This window comes from Callorhinus ursinus, unplaced genomic scaffold (genome assembly GCF_003265705.2).
Source record: "Callorhinus ursinus isolate GAN/ISIS: 27379988/994484 unplaced genomic scaffold, GSC_fseal_2.0 scaffold14, whole genome shotgun sequence".
Classification (NCBI taxonomy): domain Eukaryota; kingdom Metazoa; phylum Chordata; class Mammalia; order Carnivora; family Otariidae; genus Callorhinus; species Callorhinus ursinus.
The window spans coordinates 2,168,718-2,187,797 of NW_027397076.1; the positions used below are offsets into that span (position 1 = coordinate 2,168,718).

The 19,080-nt window shown below is 47.4% G+C and overlaps 1 protein-coding gene across 8 annotated transcripts in view; it reads left to right on the plus strand.

The window, feature by feature from the left end:
• Positions 1 to 19,080, plus strand: part of LARGE1 (LARGE xylosyl- and glucuronyltransferase 1) — a 548,382-nt gene that overhangs the window by 407,961 nt on the left and 121,341 nt on the right. For all 8 annotated transcript variants that reach the window (XM_073900333.1, XM_073900329.1, XM_073900330.1 and 5 more), the window contains one exon: positions 17,799 to 17,903. In XM_073900333.1, the coding sequence (XP_073756434.1) occupies positions 17,799 to 17,903 (105 nt within the window). The remainder of the gene's footprint in view (positions 1 to 17,798; positions 17,904 to 19,080) is intronic.

Below are 19,080 nucleotides of genomic sequence, written 5' to 3' on the forward strand. Positions count from 1 at the left end.
GGAAGGAAGGAAGGAAGGAAGGAAGGAAGGAAGGAAGGAAGGAAGGAAAGGAAGAAAGGAAAGAAAGAAAAATAAAGACCCTTGATTTCTAATCCCTCCAAGCATCCACTGATCCATCTCCCACACAGCAGCGAGAATGTCCTTTTCAGACCCAAACTCCGATCTCACTGGCCTTCCCTGACTGTAGCTGGGGCTGTATGGCACCTCCTTGCTACCACCCCACAGGGCACCGTCCACATTGTCTTCTTCGCAGATGGTGCCTAGTGTCCTGTGGCCAGATGGTCCTGCCTGCCTCGGACCCTTCAGGTGTTCCCCCTCTTGTCCTTTGAGGAAAAGCCTCCTCACTCTGCACCTGGACTGTGGGGTCCCACAGATTTCCTCCCGGGTGCGGTCTCCTCCCCTGCCTCCTCTGTGGGGTCCGTGTCTCAGCCATGCTGGCTGTTAGTCCCTTAAGAGGTAGTTTTTCCTCCTGACACCAACCGGTGCTCCAACTCTCGGAGGACACCAAGAGGGCATCCTACAATTCAGATCTGACACTACTACCTGCAGTTGGCGTCAGACCCCGCAGGCTCACGGGCTCCATCCCACAGGCCTGCCTGCCCCTCAGACACCAGGCATGAGTATCAGGCCCCCGGGTTGCCCACACTTCCGTTCGACTTGGCTACCGACTCAGGGCCTCCCTCAGCCCCCCTCCTCACATAGGTTTGCTATTTGCTAGATCACAGAACTCAGGAACCCACTTTACTTACTATTAGTGGTTGATTTTAAAGACTACCACTCAGGAACGGCCAAGTGGAAGAGATGCCTAAGGCAGGGCTGGAGGGAGTGGAGGTGCCATGCCCTTTCTGAGGGCACCGCCCTCGAGCACCGCCATGAGTTCACCAACCCATAAGCTCTCTGAATCCCATCATTTAGGGTCTTTATGGAGGTTTCGTTAGGTAGGCATGATCGATTAAATCACTGGCCGTTTGTGAGAACTCAGTCTCTGTCCTCTCTCCCCTCCCTGGAGGTTGGGCAATGGGGCGAAAGTCCCAAGTTTCTAATCATTAAGACTGTCTCTCTGGCAACCAGCCCTCCATGTAGCTCTCTAGGGGCCCACTAGGAGTCACCTCATTACAACAAAAGATGCTCCTGTTCACCCTTACCACTCAGGAAATTCCAAGGGTTTGAGGAGCTCTGTGCCAGGAACCAGAGACAGAGCCCAGGTATCTTTCCGTGACACCATATCCTTCATCCTTGTCAAGCTCCCCGCTGCAGGATCTTAACATGCACCGTCCCCCCCCCCCCCCCCCCCCTGGCCTTGGTACTCTTACCATCTTCCTTCAGACGGCGATCGGATCCTTCTCTCCTCAGAGGACCTCCTTGGCTGACTTCCCCTCTTACAGACCCTGGCAGCACTCTGACCTCTGACCTCACCTCCCCCAGCCCTTCAGGGTCACAGTTCCACATTGGTTGGTGTGATTATACAGTGATCTTGCCCTACGTCATGGGCTGAATTATGTCCCCCAAAACTCATATGTTGAAGTCCTAACCCCCCATTCCTCAGAATGTGGTTGCCTTTGGAGAGAGGGTTTTTAGAGAGGTGATGAAGGTACCATGAGGGCATTAGGATGGGCGCTCATGTGATATGACTAGTGTCCTTATAAGAAGAAGAGATTAGGACACACAGACGGACCTCCCACGTGAAGACACAGGGAGAAGGCATTTATCTATAAGCCAAGGAGCAAAGACGCAGAACAAACAACCCCACCAACACCTCGATCTGCGACTTCCAAATAAATTCTGGCCTTTCAGCCACCCCCTCTGTAGTACTTGTCACAGAAGCCCTAGCAAACTCATACGTCCTAAGCTGCACTGAAGGCAGGGACCATCTCACGATTCACCCACCATTGCATCCTCATGCCCCGGGCTGGTGCTTAACTAGTAACTGCACAGTTAATACAGTTGATCTTTGATGGGGTTGAATTGAACAGTGATGGGGTTAGGGGCACCAACCCCCCACCCCACTCAGTTGAAAACTCTACATATAACTTTTGACTCCCCCCAAAACTTACCCACTTATTGCCTGGAAACCTTACTGATAGTATGAACAATTGATTAGCACATATTTTGTATGTTACATGTATTATATCCTGTATCCTTACAAGCAAGCGAACTAGAGAACAGGAAATGTTAAGAAAATCAGAAGAGAAAATACATTTACAGTATTGTACTATATTTACCAAAAAAAAAAAAAATCCACATGTAAGTAGACTTGCACGTTCAAACCCATGTTGTTCAAGAGTCAGCTATAATTGGAAAAGCCAGAGCTTTTCTGGTGGCCTTAGAATCCTACAAACAGGTGCTTTTTCCTGCAGCCCCAGTAGGCAGAGTGAGGTGATTTCTTGTAGGCACTGTTACCAGTGAGTCAAAGGAGTGTCCGTGAACGGAGTACCTCACAGCTGCCAACAAATCACGGTTTTTCAAAAAAAAATCCAAGAAGTCCGCAGATGGAGGTTGTAGCTGGACCCAGGCCGGCTCTGCCCCCCTGGCCAAGGCCTCGACTGAGAGGACACAGCAGCCAGGCATCCTGGGAGTCGGTGTGATAAGAACCTTGGAAGAGAGCCCGGTGGCTGGCCCTGTGTTCCTTTTTAGTTTTTCCCATCTCCAAAGACCAGAGATCAGGGAAGGAAGAAGAGAGAAATCGTTATTTGAGATTGAGCAGTTTTTTAGACTAAGTTAAGTTAATGTGAGCCCACTTGGGACTGACTCAAGAGGGTGCGTGGGGACTTCTTCTTGCATTTTGGCAGATGGAATCGTTACCTGGGCCTTCTACCCATTCTCTCCTGTCCTTTGGAGCCTTGCCCACGGTGGTGGAACTTGGGGAGGGAGATGCCTTGCAGATTGTTCCTAATGCTGAGAGTAGGTGTGGAGACAGAAGCTTTTGCAACAGAGAGACGTGAACGCAGCCCAGGTTCTGTGATCCCGGCCATGGGTCCTTGACAAGTGATGTGACTTCTCTGAGCCTCAGTTTTCCTCGCAGACGATACACATAAGCACAGTGCCCACCTCATGGGGTTGGTGTAAGGTCCTCAGAGGCAGTGCATGGAAAGCGCGTATCCCGGTGCCTGGGCAAAGTGCTCACAGAAAGGGGGCTGCCCAGGAAAACAGGCTCCCACCACAGGGCAGCTGTGTGCGCACACCTGCAGAGCAAGTAGGGGAAGAATGCACGGGGACAGTACAGCAGGAGGGGCATGCTGGGGAAGCTCGTGGGGGCTTACAAGAAAGACTGCTCAGTCATGTTGGGAGGGAGCTTTGAGGCCATCCAGTCTAATGCAGAAATGCCCCTCCCACAGCCTGCCTGCTGGGTGACCCTCCCACTCCAAAGGTCCCCAAACCTGCCATGCATGAGAATTAATGGGGGTGTCTTTGCAGAGAAATCCCCAGGCCTCCCCCAGGAGAATCTGCTTCAGGAGGTTAGGGGTAGGGCCTGGCAGATGATAGCTATACCGTTTGAGAAACTTTTTGTAGAGATCATAAAATCCAGAAGGCTGGGACTCGGTCTGTTTTCTGCGGTGCTGTGTCTCCAGCAGTTGTCAAGAGCCCCCTGCAGAGGAGGGTCTCGGTGAATACCCGTTGGATGAGGGTGGAATCACACAGCCTCTTCCAGAACCATGCCAGTGTTCAGAAGCTGCTCCCTAGAAAGGCAGCTTGTTTCCATCTTGGTGAACTCTAATGGAACTCTTACGGTCTTGCTTCCAAGAAGCAAAATCTATCTTCCTCCAATCTTCACTCATTCAGCCTAATTCTACCTTCTGGAATGACACAGATTCTGATTCCTCTTAGAAGGGATTATCCCTCAGCTATCAAGGTCAGCAAGAATGGGGTCTTTATCTCTAAATGAAATCGAGGTTGCCCGAACAATGAATCGAGCTTCATCAGGCACCCCCAAGGCAACCAAATGGTTGATGAAAGGACCTTTTTAACTAGAGCACATGGGTTCCAACTCAAGGCCATGCAGTATGAACCTGAGACACAGGAACCTGCTTGAGCATCTCAGTGGAGCCCCATGAAATAGATAACCTTTACCATTTTCCAGAGGAGGAAACTGGGGAACTAAGAATTTACCCAGGATTACCATTCCAGTGCAGGAGAGCTAGAATTTAAACCAGGTGAGAATTATATTCATGTTCCAGGAAAGAAGAGGCAGCCAAGTTGGAGAAGCTTATGCGTAGAGAACATGGCCAGCATGAAGTCAGCGGTAGAGCCCCAGCAGTGGGTGGTGTGTCCCTAAAACCCCTCGCTCCCCTTCTCTGGGCTTCACCTGTAAGAGCAGGTGGTCCCAAAGTGCGTACTCAGACCTTCGCTGTGCCTATGAATTTCTGTGATCCGCGAGTGCAATTAGGCAGAGCTAAATGGAGGATGTAGGATCTGTGAAACATGCAGGTTCAGAAAGAGTCCTTTTCAGCCCATTCAGGTTGCTTAAATACCCTTTCGTGTGGCATCTTCTAAGAGATTGCTTTATTCTGCACCCACTGGCTGGGGGCATCCAGGGCAGGTGCACAGCAGTTTTTAAAAGATGTTTAGTAAATGGTAATGTGATCCTATATGTTTTCCTTATTATTAGTCATCCTGCACCCAGACATGCCCTGAATGGTACTATTAAAGGCTTTCCTATTTTAAAATAGCTTCTTAGAATAAATATGAGGTTGGGAAATCATTGTTGCTTTCTCTGCGGATACTCTGGACAGCCCCTGGTTATAACATTTTAATATTCCCCTGCTGGTATGAGCAGAGCTGGTTTGATATGCAGCAGTGATTGGCGGACTCTCTGTGTGCATCCAGGAGCTTTCCTGGGGGTGGGGATAAGGAGACAGCCCTGGGAGCATCTGTGATCAGAGTTAGAACTACCTGTCCCTGGTATTTACCTGGAGAGGTTAACCTGTAAGCATCCCCTTCCGTCCCCTTCAGATAGTTTACTAGTTCCAGATGAGCCAGGATGGTTGATGATAGATAGTACTTATTTTTCATCCATCCATCCACACTCTGCTGGGGCCTGGGAGCATTAAGCTTTTTAATCAAGGAAGCAAAATGATCAGATTTACACTTTGAAAATATTTCTGTGTGGGCAGAATGGAATGGCAAGGCTCCCCTGAGGGAAAGGTGATCGAGTGTGATCTGCCAAGTAACCAGGAAGGAGATGGATTGAGGGGGTGATAGAACAGGGGAGAGGACAGGTGAGAAATAGCGGATAACATCTTTGGGATTCAGTTACAGCAAAGATGTGAAGAGCAAGGATTTAAGAGTGGAAGCTCTGGAGAGTCGTCTGAGCTGGGATGGAGATTGGGGGATTGACTTCCTGTCGGTGGTATTTGAGGCCACTGGAGTAGATCCTGTCATCCAGGGAGAAACTGTAGAAGATGATGGAAAGGGGGCTGAGGACGCGAGTTGGGGAGCACCAGCGTCAAAGGGGAGGTCTTTGAGTGTCACAGAAGCTGATGGATTCAGAAGGGCCCAGAAAAAAAATAAATATTGGGGAAAAAAAAGAAAAAAAGGCCTGGGGGTGTTGGGGCAGCGGCCAGCAGGACACAGTGGGGGCGGTGGGGTCAGATTCACAGAGGCCAGTCTATGCAGCTAGTGCCAGCACTTGCTAGGACGTCTCAGACACCACGCACAGTGACCATCACTACAGGGGGGAAGGGCAACGCCTTAGGTGAGCACCTATCAGGACCTAGGTGCTTGACCTATGTCTCATGTGATCTGCACATCCATTCTTGGAGGCGGGAGGTAGATGCTATTTTTGCCATTTTACAGTAAAAAAAGAAAAGTGAGGCTCAGGAAAAGTCAGACCTTGGCCAAGCCCTACGGAACTAGGGCTAGAACTCTCTTCAGTCTGGGTTGCCATCCCTTTGCCTTTCTGATTTACCATGCTGCCTCCCTCCCAGCCTGCCCTGTTGGTGCCCCTCGTGCCCCATGGAAGCATCACCATCCCCTGCTCCTGGGGCCTCACCTCCTGGACTGAGCCCTGCCTGGAGCCCCGAAGCTGCGGAAGGAGGGAGCGAGGGGGAGTTCCCAGCCTGGAGCCATCCATCTGCTGACTAGTGACACCGACACCAGGGCCCCAGCAGAATAGCAAGCTTGTTCGCTCTTGTCTGGCTGTTAGTGGTGATGTATGAATAAGCAAAGAAGACAGCTTCATTTTCATAAGTTAACTTGTGCCTGGAGTAAGGAAGACGGGAACAGCACACTTAATCATAACCACAGGGCCGCACAGAAAACAATGACAAAGCCTTTTCTGTTAGTCCCGGTGTTTTATTATAATAACTCCTAAGAAGACGCAACAGTGCAGGGTGCTGAGGGAGGCCTCACACCGGCAGCCCGTGTCCTCCCCCCCGCGCCCCCCGCAAAGAGGAGTCCCCTGAGACTTGACCTCTTTTTTTTTTTTAATTTTTTTTATTGTTATGTTAATCACCATATATTACATCATTAGTTTTTGATGCAGTGTTCCATGATTCATTGTTTGTTCATAACACCCAGTGCACCATGCAAAACGTGCCCTCCTCAATACCCATCACCAGGCTAACCCATCCCCCCACCCCCCTCCCCTCTAGAACCCTCAGTTTTTCAGAGTCCATCATCTCTCATGGTTCGTCTCCCCCTCTGACATACGCCCCTTTTCTTCCTCTCCTGTTATCTTCTTCTTTTCCTTTTTTCTTAAAATATGTTGCGTTATTTGTTTCAGAAGTACAGATCTGTGATTCAACAGTCTTGCACAATTCACAGCGCTCACCGTAGCACATACCCTCCCCAATGTCTATCACCCAGCCATCCCATCCCTCCCACCCCCAACCACTCCAGTAACACTCAGTTTGTTTCCTGAGATTAAGAATTCCTCATATCAGTGAGGTCATGTGATACATGTCTTTCTCTGATTGACTTATTTCACTCAGCATAACACCCTCCAGTTCCATCCACGTCGTTGCAAATGGCAAGATCTCATTCCTTTTGATGGCTGCATAATATTCCATTGTGTATATATACCACAACTTCTTTATCCATTCATCTGTCGATGGGCATCTTGGCTCTTTCCACCGTTTGGCTATTGTGGACATTGCTGCTATAAACATTGGGGTACACGTACCCCTTCGGGTCCCTACATTTGTATCTTTGTGGTAAATACCCAGTAGTGCAATTGCTGGATCGAACGGTAGCTCTATTTTCAACTGTTTGAGGAACCTCCATACTGTTTTCCAGAGTGGCTGCACCAGCTTGCATTCCCACCAACAGTGTAGGAGGGTTCCCCTTTCTCCACATCCCCGCCAACATCTGTCGTTCCCTGACTTGTTAATTTTAGCCATTCTGACGGGTGTGAGGTGGTATCTCATTGAGGTTTTGATTTGGATTTCCCTGATGCCGAGCGATGTTGAGCACTTTTTCATGTGCCTGTTGGCCATTTGGATGTCTTCTTTGGAGAAATGTCTGTTCATGTCTTCTGCCCATTTCTTGATTGGATTATTTGTTCTTTGGGTGTTGAGTTTGATAAGTTCTTTATAGATTTTGGATACTAGCCCTTTATCTGATATGTCGTTTGCAAATATTTTCTCCCATTCTGTCGGTTGTCTTTTGGTTTTGTGGACTGTTTCTTTTGCTGTGCAAAAGCTTTTTATCTTGATGAAATCCCAATAGTTCATTTTTGCCCTGGCTTCCCGTGCCTTTGGCGATGTTTCTAGGAAGAAGTTGCTGCGGCTAAGGTCGAAAAGGTTGCTACCTGTGTTCTCCTTTAGGATTTGGATGGACTCCTGTCTCACGTTTAGGTCTTTCAACCATTTGGAGTCTATTCTTGTGTGTGGTGTAAGGAAATGGTCCAGTTTCATTCTTCTGCATGTGGCTGTCCAATTTTCCCAACACCATTTGTTGAAGAGACTGTCTTTTTGCCATTGGACATTCTTTCCTGCTTTATCAAAAATAAGTTGACCATAGAGTTGAGGGTCCATTTCTGGGCTCTCGATTCTGTTCCATTGATCTATGCGTCTGTTTTTGTGCCAGTACCATACTGTCTTGATGATGACAGCTTTGTAATAGAGCTGGAAGTCCGGAATTGTGATGCCGCCAGCTTTGCTTTTCTTTTTCAGTATTCCTCTGGCTATTCGGGGTCTCTTCTGGTTCCATACAAATTTTAGGATTATTTGTTCCATTTCTTTGAAAAAAGTGGATGGTATTTTGATGGGGATTGCATTGAATGTGTAGATTGCTCTAGGTAGCATTGACATCTTCACAATGTTGATTCTCCCAATCCATGAGCATGGAACGTTTTTCCATTTCTTTGTGTCTTCTTCAATTTCTTTCATGAGTATTTTATAGTTTTCTGAGTACAGATCCTTTGCCTCTCTGGTTAGATTTATTCCTAGGTATCTAATGGTTTTGGGTGCAATTGTAAATGGGATAGACTCCTTGATTTGTCTCTCTTCTGTCTTGTTGTTGGTGTATAGGAATGCCACTGATTTCTGTGCATTGATTTTATATCCTGCTACTTTACTGAATTCCTGTATGAGTTCTAGCAGTTTTGGGGTGGAGTCTTTTGGGTTTTCCACGTACAGTATCATATCATCTGCAAAGAGTGAGAGTTTGACTTCCTCTTTGCCGATTTGGATGCCTTTGATTTCTTTTTGTTGTCTGATTGCTGTGGCTAGGACTTCTAATACTATGCTGAATAGCAGTGGTGAGAGTGGACATCCCTGCCGCGTTCCTGACCTTAGGGGAAAGGCTCTCAGCCTTTCCCCATTGAGAATGATACTCGCTGTAGGTTTTTCATAGATGGCTTTTATGATATTGAGGTATGTACCCTCTATCCCTATACTCTGAAGAGTTTTGATCAAGAAAGGATGTTGTACTTTGTCAAAAGCTTTTTCTGCATCTATTGAGAGGATCATATTATTCTTGTTCTTTCTTTTGTTAATGTATTGTATCACGTTGATTGATTTGCGGATGTTGAACCAGCCTTGCAGCCCAGGAATAAATCCCACTTGGTCATGGTGAATAATCCTTTTAATGTACTGTTGGATCCTATTGGCTAGTATTTTGGTGAGAATTTTTGCATCCATGTTCATCAAGGATATCGGTCTGTAATTCTCTTTTTTGATGGGGTCTTTGTCTGGTTTTGGGATCAAGGTAATGCTGGCCTCATAAAATGAGTTTGGAAGTTTCCCTTCCATTTCTATTTTTTGGAACAGTTTCAGGAGAATAGGTATTAATTCTTTTTTAAATGTCTGATAGAATTCCCCTGGGAAGCCGTCTGGCCCTGGGCTTTTGTTTCTTGGGAGATTTTTGATGACTGTTTCACTTTCCTTAGTGGTTATAGGTCTGTTCAGGTTTTCTATTTCTTCCTGGTTCAATTTTGGTAGTTGATACATCTCTAGGAATGCACCCATTTCTTCCAGGTTCTCTAATTTGCTGGCATAGAGTTGCTCATAATATGTTCTTATAATTGTTTATATTTCTTTGGTGTTGTTTGTGATCTCTCCTCTTTCATTCATGATTTTGTTGATTTGGGCCATTTCTCTTTTCTTTTTGATCAGTCTGGCCAGGGGTTTATCAATCTTGTTAATTCTTTCAAAGAACCAGCTCCTAGTTTCGTTGATCTGTTCTACTGTTCTTTTGGTTTCTAGTTCATTGATTTCTGCTCTGATCTTTATGATTTCTCTTCTCCTGCTGGGTTTAGGCTTTATTTGCTGTTCTTTCTCCAGCTCCTTTAGGTGTAGGGTTAGGTTGTGTATTTGAGACCTTTCTTGTTTCTTGAGAAAGGCTTGTATTGCTATATACTTTCCTCTCAGGACCGCCTTTGCTGTATCCCACAGATTTTGAACAGTTGTGTTTTCATTTTCATTGGTTTCCATGAATTTTTTTAATTCTTCTTTAATTTCTTGGTTGACCCATTCATTCTTTAGTAGGATGCTCTTTAGCCTCCATGTATTTGAGTTCTTTCCGACTTTCCTCTTGTGGTTGAGTTGTAGTTTCAAAGCATTGTGGTCTGAAAATATGCAGGGAATGATCCCAATCTTTTGGTACCGATTGAGACCTGATTTGTGACCTAGGATGTGATCAATTCTGGAGAATGTTCCATGGGCACTAGAGAAGAATGTGTATTCCGTTGCTTTGGGATGGAATGTTCTGAATATGTCTGTGAAGTCCATTTGGTCCAGTGTGTCATTTAAAGTCTTTATTTCCTTGTTGATCTTTTGCTTAGATGATCTGTCCATTTCAGTCAGGGGGGTGTTAAAGTCCCCCACTATTATTGTATTGTTGTCAATGTGTTTCTTTGCTTTTGTTATTAATTGCCTTATATCATTGGCTGCTCCCATGTTCGGGGCATAGATATTTACAATTGTTAGATCTTCTTGTTGGATAGACCCTTTAAGTAGGATATAGTGTCCTTCCTCATCTCTTATTACAGTCTTTGTTTTAAAATCTAGTTTGTCTGATATAAGGATTGCCACCCCAGCTTTCTTTTGGTGTCCATTAGCATGGTAAATGGTTTTCCACCCCCTCACTTTCAATCTGGGGGTGTCTTTGCGTCTAAAATGAGTCTCTTGCAGACAGCATATGGATGGGTCTTGTTTTTTAATCCAATCTGATAGCCTGTGTCTTTTGATTGGGGCATTGAGCCCATTTACATTCAGGGTAACTATTGAAAGGTATGAATTTAGTGCCATTGTATTACCTGTAAGGTGACTGTTAACTGTCTGTTGTCTGTGTTCGTTTCTGCTCTTTGCTGCTTTTAGGTTCTCTCTTTGCTTAGAGGACCCCTCTCAATATTTCTTGGAGGGCTGGTTTCGTGTTTGCAAATTCCTTTAGTTTTTGTTTGTTCTGGAAGCTTTTTATCTCTCCTTCTATTTTCAGTGATAGCCTAGCTGGATATAGTATTCTTGGCTGCATATTTTTCTCGTTTAGTGCTCTGAAGATATCTTGCCAGTCCTTTCTGGCCTGCCACGTCTCTGTGGATAGGTCTGTTGCCAATCTAATGTTTCTACCATTGTAGGTTACATATCTCTTCTCCCGAGCTGCTTTCAGGATTTTCTCTTTGTCTCTGAGACTCGTAAGTTTTACTATTAGATGTCGGGGTGTTGACCTATTTTTATTGATTTTGAGAGGGGTTCTCTGTGCCTCCTGGATTTTAATGCCTGTTTCCTTCCTCACATTAGGGAAGTTTTCTGCTATAATTTGCTCCAATATACCTTCTGCCCCCCTCTCTCTCTCTTCTTCTTCTTCTGGGATCCCAATTATTCTAATGTTGTTTCGTCTTATCGTATCACTTATCTCTCGAATTCTGCCCTCGTGATCCTGTAGTTGTTTCTCTCTCTTTTTCTCAGCCTCTTTATTTTCCATCATTTGGTCTTCTATATCGCTGATTCTCTCTTCTGCCTCATTTATCCTGGCAGTTAGTGCCCCCATTTTTGATTGCACCTCATCAATAGCCTTTTTGATTTCGATTTGGTTAGATTTTAGTTCTTTTATTTCTCCAGAAAGGGTTTCTCTAATAACTTCCACGCTTTATTCAAGCCCAGCTAGTATCTTTAAAGTCATGATTCTGAACTCTAGGTCCGACATCATACTAATGTCTGTATTGAGTAGGTCCCTGGCTGATGGTAGTACCTCTTGTTCTTTTTGCTGAGGTGATTTCTTTCGTCTTGTCATTTTGTCCAGAGGAGAATAGATGAATGAGAGAACGAAATGCTAACAGGTTTACAACGTCCCCAGCAAATATACTGTATACAAATCAGAAAAGACCTGAAACCAGGGGAAAAGAAAGGGAAAGAAAGAAAAAAGAAAGAGAAAAAAGAAAAAAAAAAGATAAAAACAAAAACAAAACAATACAAAAATAGCAGAATATGATCAAATATGATCAGGCTAGTGCATAGATCAGTGCCACACACTAGATTTTGGGCGTATTTTGGTCTGTTAGAAAAAAGTGCCTCCTAAAATTTTAAAGGAAGAAAGACATATATGTACAAAATAAGGGTTGATACAATGAAGGGATGGAAGATGAGTGTAAAGATGAAAATTATAAAAGGTTTTATAAAGGACTTGGTAAGATAAGTTGTTTGAAAAAAGAAAGAAGATTTAAGAAAAGAAAAAAAAAGGAAAAAGGGAGAGAATGTGATCAGGCCGGAGACTAGAACAAAGCCATACACTAGTGATTTAGGGTATATTTTGATCTGTTAGAAGAAACTGTACCTCAAAATTTTAAAGAGAGAACAACTTATATATATATATGCCAAAAATAAGGGTAACTACTATGAAGGGATAAAATATGACTCTAAAAATGAAAAATGAAAAAAATTTTTTTTAAAAGGGATTGATAAGATGTTGGTTAAAAAAAAAGGGAAAAAGAAAAATAAAAAAAACAGTCAACAAAAATTAACGTTGATGAAATAATGAATCATGGTTAAAAAAAAAAAAAAAAAAGCCATGAATCTATGTGCAGTATTCCCCTAGCGCTGGAGTTCTCCCGTTCTCCTTGATTGATCAACTTGGTCTTGGCTTGCTGGCTGTTTGTGCTGATCTTCTGGGGGAGGGGCCTGTTGCTGTGGTTTCCAAATGTCTTTGCCGGAGGCGGAATTGCCCCGCCCTTGTCGGTCTGGGCTAAGAAAGCTGCTCCGGTTTGCTCTCAGGAGCTTTTGTTCCCTGCAAGCTCTCCGTACAGCCTTGGAGGACCAGGGCAGAAATGGTGGCCTCCCAATCTCTACCGGGAGGAGCCGAGAACTCGGGGCCCCGCTCCTCACTGTGCCCCCAGAGAAAAGCAGTCACTCCCGTGTCCCCGGTCTCCGGCCGCGCCCCGTGCTCACCCGGCCTGTGACCGAGCGTTGCTATCTCTGGTACCCGACCCCGCGCAGAGTCTCCAAACCCAGCAGATCCCTGCAGTGCGTTCCCGCACCGCTCCTCCCCGGGAAGGAAGGGGAGTCTCCCCGGATCTGCCGCCTGTTGGGTCCCTGCTGGAGGAGCCGTGCCCCGACTGGGCCGCGGGTCACAGTCTATGGCAACCCCGAGCTGAGAGCCCGCGACTCTGCTCCGTCTCTGCAGCCGGCTTCCCCGCTCCGATACCTGGGAGCTCTGGCGCACTCAGGCACCCCCGGTCTCTCTGTGACCCCGAGGGTCCTGAGACCACACTGTCCCGGGAGGATTCCACCCCCCGCTTAGCCACTGCAGCGACGTCCCTCCACGGAGCCAACTTCTAAAAGGTCCGATTTTGTGCTCCGCGGCTCTAGCACTTGCCAGAAGCGGCCGGCGGAGGCCCCTCCCCCGCCGTCTATCCTCCCGAATATCGCCTCGGATTCACTTCTCCGCACGTCCTACCTTCCAGAAAGTGGTCACTTTTCTGTTCAGAGAGTTGTTGCTACTCTCTTCTTCAGTCTCCTGTTGAGTTCGTAGGTGTTCAGAATGGTTTGATCCCTATTCAGCTGAATTCCTGAGACCAGACGAAATCTAGGTCTCCTACTCCTCCGCCATCTTGCTCTGCCCCCCGAGACTTGACCTCTTAATGGGATGGCAGGCCTCGTGGGCTCTCATCATCCAGGCTAAAGCTTTAGACATTGACCGCTGGGGACCAGATGCCGCCTGGCTGATGAGCTGGGATTGGCAGAGCTGGAAACGATGACTGTCACCAGGGAGCGGCGGGGCCTCTGCCGAGAAGGGTGACGTGAGGCAGCACCGTTCTTGGGGAAGCCTGGGAGTGTGGAGGGCTGTGTGGACCGGGCAGGTGGAGCCCATCGTTGTGCAGCCGGCGGCCCCGGGGAGGTGCCCAGCCCGCATCCCCCACCGTCCGCCACAGAATCGATGACTCCCTGCCCTCCGTTCCTCCCGCTTATCAGTGTTTCTGCTGCCGCGAGTGCCAGGCTGCTTCCTAATTGTTTATCTGCCTCCTCTTCTAGCTGCCTCTAGGGTAACGACCGTGTTTAATTTGTCTTTGATTCCTTAGTCTGTTGTGTGGTCTCTGACACAGCAAACCCTTAGCTGATATAAAACTAAAGCAACGTCTAGGCAGAATAAGGCCCAGGTCAGCTAAGGAAGGAGCGGGGGAGGTGGCTGAAGCTGCCAGATGGGACAGAGAGGGACCAGGGAATCCTGGGTATAAGGATAAGAGCAAATACCTACTGAACATTTTACTGGTTTTCCAGGCATTATTAGTGGTAACATTTGGGGAAGCAAAAAACACAAAATCACCTTGTGCCTCAAGAGAAAAAAAAAAAAAGAATTAACTTCCCTTTATAAGTGAAGGAAGTAACAGCACTGAGAGGTTAGGTATCTCGTTGGGGGTTCTTAGTGGAGGAGCCAGGATTTGAACCTGGGCAGTCTGGCTCTGGCGTTCCTTTTCTTCATCACTTCTCTGTCCTCAAGAAGCATAACACTGGAGGCTGCACTGAATTCGGCTGGTCTGTGGGCAAGATTTAGATGCCATAAGAGCTTATCGTGTGCTAGGGACCCCACAAGCGAGCCTCACCCCCGACTAAAGCAGGGACAGAGCTTCCAGACCTGGATCAATAATTCTCCGACTTCAACGTGCTTTCCAATTACCTGGTCCTTTTTGATGCAGATGACTTAGACCCAATGGCTGGAATTCTGTTTGGCATGCCAGGGGCTGGAAGGTATGGAGTGCTATATAAGTGATAGCTATTTTTAACTAGCATCATCCAGGCCCACCTGGAAGCTTCGGAAAGAGCATTTTGCTCCCCCCTTGTTCACCAAGATCGACACCTCCTCCCACTCAGCTCTGTCTGGCAAGTCTGGTGTCTTCCTCACACGTACGGGAAACTGCAGAGGTGGGGTGACAGCGCCCAGACACACCGCTAGGCCCACTGCTCTGCCGAAGGCTTGAACTCAAGGTCTCGGTCTCCAGAGGAGAAGTGAGACGCATGCTGAACCTCGAGTCATGTTCTCCAAATTCACCTGCTCTCAATTTGCACCTGGGCTGCATTGCTCACGATGGTGGCAAACAACTCTTCTACACACACCAGCCCTCTTTAAGGTTTAAAAAAGAAAAAAAAAAGCAGCCATTAGCCGCTCTGTCGATGATTAAAATGGTAGCTGGGTTTTGCAAGTGGGCTTGTGAAGACCCTGACCTGTTGGATGCGTCAGGGGCTGGAATGTATCGAGTGCTGTGTGAGAGCTGTTTTTAACTAGCATCATCCAGGCTCTCCTGGAAGCTTCGGAAAGAGAGCAAGCCCACCCATGAGGGTTTCTTTGGACATCCATCTAGCACAGCAGTTAGGTCCTTCTAGAACTTTATTGAACCGTGGTCGGGGTTTTGGCATGATGAATATCTACACTAAGTCCTTTAACTTGCAACAGTAAGGTGACATTTTGCTCTCACCTTTTTTTTTACCCCGAAATTGGTTCAGTATCTGGGAATGTGGGGTTCATATCCTCTATTAATTCTCTCATTCCTCAACACTTCTAAGTAAGAATCCTGGGAGAATGTGTGGGTCTTGGTGAATGAGGGGAAGGCAAAATGCTCTGCAGCTTTGAAAATGTGGGGATACTAATACACTAACATTACGGGGCTCCCAGTCAGGAGAGTTTTACTTAGCAAAATTTTATCAGCGCCCATTAGCGTGTTGGACACTACTCAGTCCTTGCCCTTAGACTGATGGAGGAGTGGATATTTACACATGAGGTATGGATGTGCCTGCATGTCACCCATCTGTCCTTGACAGGGCATAAGTCAAAAAGTGCTGGAAATGCTAGATAGAGCTGTCTCCCACCTGAGGGGCGAGCCAAGGGAAGGGTTCACACTCGGGGTGTTCATAGCTGGCTTCAGGCTGGAGACGCGCTGGAAGGGATTCCAGGCGGGGTTGGCCGAGGGTAAGGACATTTCTCATCAAGCAAGAGCCATATGAGCAGGAGCCAGAAGGGAGAATGCAAGCAACAAAACTGTACATTTCCATGTGGCAGGAATGAAGTGTGGCTACGTAGAGGCAGCTTCTGGGGAAGTAGATCGGGGCCGAACACAATGCATAGAATGACAGAGCACAGAATTTGGATTTAAATGTAGCTGAAGATGACCTTACCTGAAACTCAGGTGGCCACCCTAAATTCAGTGAAAGAGCATTACCCTTTTGTCATTTCTGAACACGTGACGCCCTTCATTATACCGAACCTGGGGTCATTGGTAACTGTGAATCAGCTGCCCCAAGGACTCTGCAGCCCCTCGGCCCCGCCCCCCAACCTCCATGTGAGGCCATCGCATGAGCTCTCGAATGAGGTCCCAGCATCCGGACGCAGCACACAGCTTTCTCAGCAGAGGACAACCTGCCTTTCAGATTTCAGCCTTCAGTTTTATATGAGCATCCCAAGCTTGTTGCGGGTGGACTTGATCAGCTCCTGCCCTTCCTGAATTGGTGATGGGTTTTTCTGAGGGATTCTACAAGTTTTGGATGTGATCATATACAATGACAAAGTGGGTGGTAGTATTTTTCCCATGCCTCTAATTTATGTATTTGTGCTGGGGTGATGATTTAGATAGGAGCTCGATAAAAGGATCAAATAAATTACACCAAACCCACACACCATCATTTCAGGGGGCTGTCATCACACCAAGGAGGTTCTGTATCACGCAGCGTGGTGTACTGGGAGAACCACTGTGTTTTTCTTAACATGTTGCTGGGCTTTCCTTTGGTCAGAAAGGTCTGTATTTCTCAGATTGGCCAATAAAATAAAGATTTTAGCCCCAGAAGGCATCGGTTAGCTGTGGAAGACAGTGATTATGAGTCATGGGACCCTTAGCAAGTTAAACTGTCCACGCCTCAGTTTCTTTGCCTATAACATGTGGGTTTTTAATTCCTGCCTCCAACACTTGTTGTAAAGGTAAGCAAGACTGCACTGAGACAGTGGAAGGAATCTGGGCATCAGACAAATACTGAATTATGTGTCTGCTCCACCATAGTTGTGCATATCACGGGCCTGGTGAACCTCAGTTTCCTGGTCTATAAAATAGCTGATGGTAGGTCCAAGGGAATATCTCCTGCAAATGGCGTGATAGGGTTGTCTCGTGGAGGGTAGAGGGATCTGATGCCCTGCTTGCCCCCCCGTAGAAGGCCTGGAGTCCCAGGAATGGGATGCCCTAAGAACTGGAGAGGAGTGACCGACTCACCTAAGATGCTGAGTTACTAAGAGGACTGGCTCACCTCTGCTTGTTGGCCCTGGTGCACCAGACACGGGGCCAATATCAGAGCCTAGCGCTGGGGCAGAGAAGCAATTGCTCCTCTAGAAAACACTCCCACGTTGACGGGACACCATGGCTTGTCAATTCAAGATAAAGTGGATGTGAGAGAGCACTGGGGGGTCTGCAGCCCAAAGGGGGGCTCTTGTCTGTGCACTTCCATCTCCCGCACCAAGGGCATGTCTTCCCTCTGATGGCAGCAGATGATCTCAGCAGATGCCCAGAAAGCCAGTGAACTAGCATACCATGGGAAATATTGCAGCTGGAACACTTGAGGTGTGCCAGTAAGCACAGAGGTGTTGCATGAGTTAAGGGATGGTTGGACCCATGGTTGGCTGGTTGATTTGGGATTCTGGCTTGATCACAGAGTAACTGGGTGACCTTGGACAAGTTAATTAGCTACTCTGGGCAGCCTCCAAATGGTGGGGCTAGCGAAGTGTGAGAAGTAAATACGTTCATACAAGTGAAGCACGTAGATCAGGGCCTGGTGCTTACTAATGAAAGCCACTGTTGTGATGATCCACCATGACTGTATCTCCTGTTTGGTTCTCACTGTTGCACATGGCCTGGCTTCTTCTAAGACCTTTGCTTTCTCTGTACTTTACAGGTCAGCAGGTCCTGGGCTTGGTCGAGAACCAGAGTGACTGGTACCTGGGAAACCTGTGGAAAAATCACCGCCCTTGGCCTGCCCTCGGAAGGGGCTACAACACAGGTAAATCATGAGGGTGGCACCTGGCGGGCGTTTCGGAAGGTGATGTGAGGGCTCAGAGCTTCTTCTCTGAGGGAGGAAGTAGGGAAAGCACAGGAGGAGCCTGTGGCCTCCTGAATTCTGTAGTGGACGGTACCTACGCAGTTGACCTTCCAGTTCTTTCTTAGAGCCTCAACTACAGGCACAGTACCTATCGGACTTTGGCTGTCCGTGGCAGTATCACCAAAAAGCCCCTCTTCTGACTAACCTTGAGACCTAGATCCCATGGGGCTTTTTTAGGACTATGACCTGTAGGTTCCTTGGCTCTACTGATACAGAGATCATTCTGTAGTGATAAAGAACCCCAGCGTTTCAGCTTCTCAGCACGACAGAAGTTTATTTTCCTCACATTCCATGTCCGTGTGAGGCCTGCTGGAGCTGTCTTCACCATAGGCAGTCAGGATTCGTCTGGATTCATACTTCTTGTACAGGCAGGAAAGTAGCAGATATCCTATTGATTCTGAAAGTTTCTGGTCAGAAGTGACATAATTTCTGCTAATTATCTCAGTGGCGAAAGCATCTCTGTTAATGGTATCATTCATTCATTCATTCATTCTGTACTCAACAACTGTGTCTGGAGTTGCTAGGGTGTCCTAGACCCTGTGCCAGGTGGGCCATATATGGCCCCTGAACTCACAGAGTGTATCAATAAGGAACTAGAGCGGCCTCCCTCTCCTTAAGCTCAGGCCTGTCAGTGTCTGTTTGTCGCCGTGCTTCTGGATCCTTCCGCCCTTTTCCCTTCCTCTTTGCCACTGCTTTGGCACCCTGTTCTCAAAGGACGCAGACGTGTGACCTCTGTCGGGACTAGAAGTTGGAGCTCAGGGCACAGTAGGTTCGGTCAGGCCCAGAAGGACCGGGACCTGGCATCTGAGACCAGCTGCACTAGGGTGGGGCGGGTGCCTGGGGGCCGTGCCACCCAAAGGGTCTTGGAGACTAAGGCCAGGCTGTAGGGGGAAGAGCCAAAAAGTCAACTCCGAGAGCTGAGGGTCAGACTCCACAGAGAGGTCAGGCACAAATACAGGGGCCCCAGAGGCCAAAGAAAAACAGAAGACAGTCAAGCTTCCAGAGGTGAGAGTTCAGAGATGGGGTCGTAGTGGGCTCAAAGCTGGAGGAGGACAAGGAAAGAAAGGTTTGGAGTCAG